The sequence below is a fragment of the Elephantulus edwardii genome, unplaced genomic scaffold (genome assembly GCF_000299155.1).
Source record: "Elephantulus edwardii isolate Elephantulus edwardi_28Jun2011 unplaced genomic scaffold, EleEdw1.0 scaffold00126, whole genome shotgun sequence".
Lineage (NCBI taxonomy): Eukaryota > Metazoa > Chordata > Mammalia > Macroscelidea > Macroscelididae > Elephantulus > Elephantulus edwardii.
This window is the reverse complement of record NW_006399876.1, coordinates 783,202-785,404: the sequence shown is the minus strand read 5'-3', so window position 1 is coordinate 785,404 and position 2,203 is coordinate 783,202. Positions and strand designations below refer to the sequence as shown.

At 59.8% G+C, this 2,203-nt stretch overlaps 1 protein-coding gene across 1 annotated transcript in view; it reads right to left on the bottom strand.

Annotated features, from left to right (window-relative positions):
- TALDO1 (transaldolase 1) overlaps positions 1 to 929 on the bottom strand; it is an 8,552-nt gene extending 7,623 nt beyond the window's left edge. The window contains exon 1 of the mRNA XM_006893199.1: positions 833 to 929. Within this exon, the coding sequence (XP_006893261.1) occupies positions 833 to 929 (97 nt within the window). The remainder of the gene's footprint in view (positions 1 to 832) is intronic.
- Between the last annotated feature and the right edge of the window lie 1,274 nt (positions 930 to 2,203).

Here is a 2,203-nt window from a genome sequence, read left to right as displayed (position 1 = left end):
CAGTACCAGCTCCAGAACCAGCTCCACCAGAACCACCACCACCGCCACCACCACCAGCTCCACCACTACCAGCACCAGAACCAGCTCCACCACCAGCTCCAGCTCCACCAGAACCACACCACCACCGCCACCAGTACCAGCTACAGAACCAGCAACACCACCACCGCCACCAGCTCCAGCTCCACCACTACCAGCTCCAGAACCAGCTCCACCACCAGCTCAAGCTCCACCAGAACCACCACCACCGCCACCAGTACCAGCTCCAGAACCAGCTCCACCAGAACCACCACCACCACCAGCTCCACCACTACCAGCACCAGAACCAGCTCCACCACCACCAGAACCAGCACCACCACCACCGCCACCACCCGCACCAAGCCGTGCTGCTCCAGCGAGTGCGGGCGCCGCGCTCGGCCTCCGAGGTCAGCGCAGACGCCGCTGAGACGGAGCAGGTGGACGGGCAATGGGAGGGGAAGGTGGACAGGGAAGGTGGGCCGAGGGGGACGTGGACGAGGAGGTGGCCGGGCGAGGAGGAAGAGGAAGGAGTACGGAGAATAGGACGAGGAAGGTGGCCGGGGAACGGAGAGCGGGCGGGAGGCGGCGGTGGACTCTGCGCCCTGGACAGCCCGCCGCCCTGGTCCGACCCGTACGGAGGAAGAGCGACCGGAACTGGGGCGACGATCCGCGCCCACTAACCTCCGCCCGGCTGCCCGCCAGGCTCCGAATTATAGGCCGGTCCCGGCTGACCCCTGGCCTCTGACCCCCGACCTCCGGTCCGACCCCGGTGCGGCCTCAGGGCCCCGCGCACTGGCCGGCCAGGCGCCCGCCTCACCGTTGAAGTCGCCCGTGTCGGCCACCACAGTGGTGAACTGCTTGAGCTGGTCCAGCACGGACTCCATCCTCTGGCGCTTCACCGGCGAGACGGACATGGCGAGACTTACGGCGGCCGGACCAAGAAGCAGCTGACCGAACCCACAATGCCTCGCGCGCCCCCCCCTCGGCGCTGGCCAATCAGAGAGCGGCGTCCGGGGGCGTGGCCGCCGGAAGCTAGGACCTGGCCGAATCCCCGCCCCCGCGCGGAACCCCGCCCCGAACAAGCTCCGCCCCCGAACGGAGTGTCCGCCCACCTGCCTCCTCTGTGCGTGCAGGAATTCCTGACCCCAGGCAATGAGCAGGGCTGGGACCAGGGTTTATCTCCAGCCGGGAGAAACTTTATTCGAAGCCTTAGTGCAATTTCTGACCTAAGGACTGTTGCAAGAGGGAGACGAACAACAGCACTTCCATTGCTTCAAAATCAAACCACTGTTCCCCATAAACTGAAATAGATTGCCAGGTCTTTCTTCCTAATCTTAGTCTAGAAGCTGACCTGCTGAGCATAGTTGGCACCTTAGCAGAAGGTGCACTGTCTGAGAATTAATAGAAACAGGCCTTCACTTAGAAGGTTGTACTTGTGCCAGTGAACCGCCAATGACTGTCCGAGGGTTAGTCAAAGAGAAGAATAAGCGGTTCGAATCCACCAGATGCTCTGCTGGAGAGGGAGGGACAATCTCCTCCTGTACCAGTCAGATCTGATTTGACGGTACACACACACAAAATAATAAAAATAAAATAAAAATTAAAAAAAGAAGAAGAAGGCTAGGAGGACGTTTGGGTGTGGGCAGGTGGAGGACCAGTCTAGGAAGGACCTTGATGGAGGGGTGCAGGTTGAGGGTCAGGAATCAGAGGGAGGAAGAGCAATCTCCTCAAAGTTTGGTTGGTAATTGTTTTGTTCCAGTTCATCTGAGGGAGAAGCACTTCAGCTCAACACTCAGGGGGCAGATTGGGGACGGAGTGTCTGATTTGATCATCCAAACCTCCCGTGACCTGCCTGAGTCACACGAAGCAGGGTGGTTCCTCATTCTCTGAAGTAAAGCGTTTCCCAAAACACAAAGGGTGGGAGACTCTTCACCTTCCCAGGAACTCAGGGTGCCAGTGAAATCTGTATGGTCAGCATTGCCCAGCAAAGCCACCAGCCACCAGCCGCCCCTGTCACCAATGAAATGGCCTTTGTCTGGTCAGATACTGACTGGAAAGGGCAGAGCATAAGGCAGCCAGTGTCTTGCCTAGCCCTCCTCAGGTCACCAGGTCCTGCCCTTAGCCTTGCCCCGACCCCCACTGGCCAATGGGCTCATGGTCGATCATCTGGGAAAGTGGCTACTGAGGG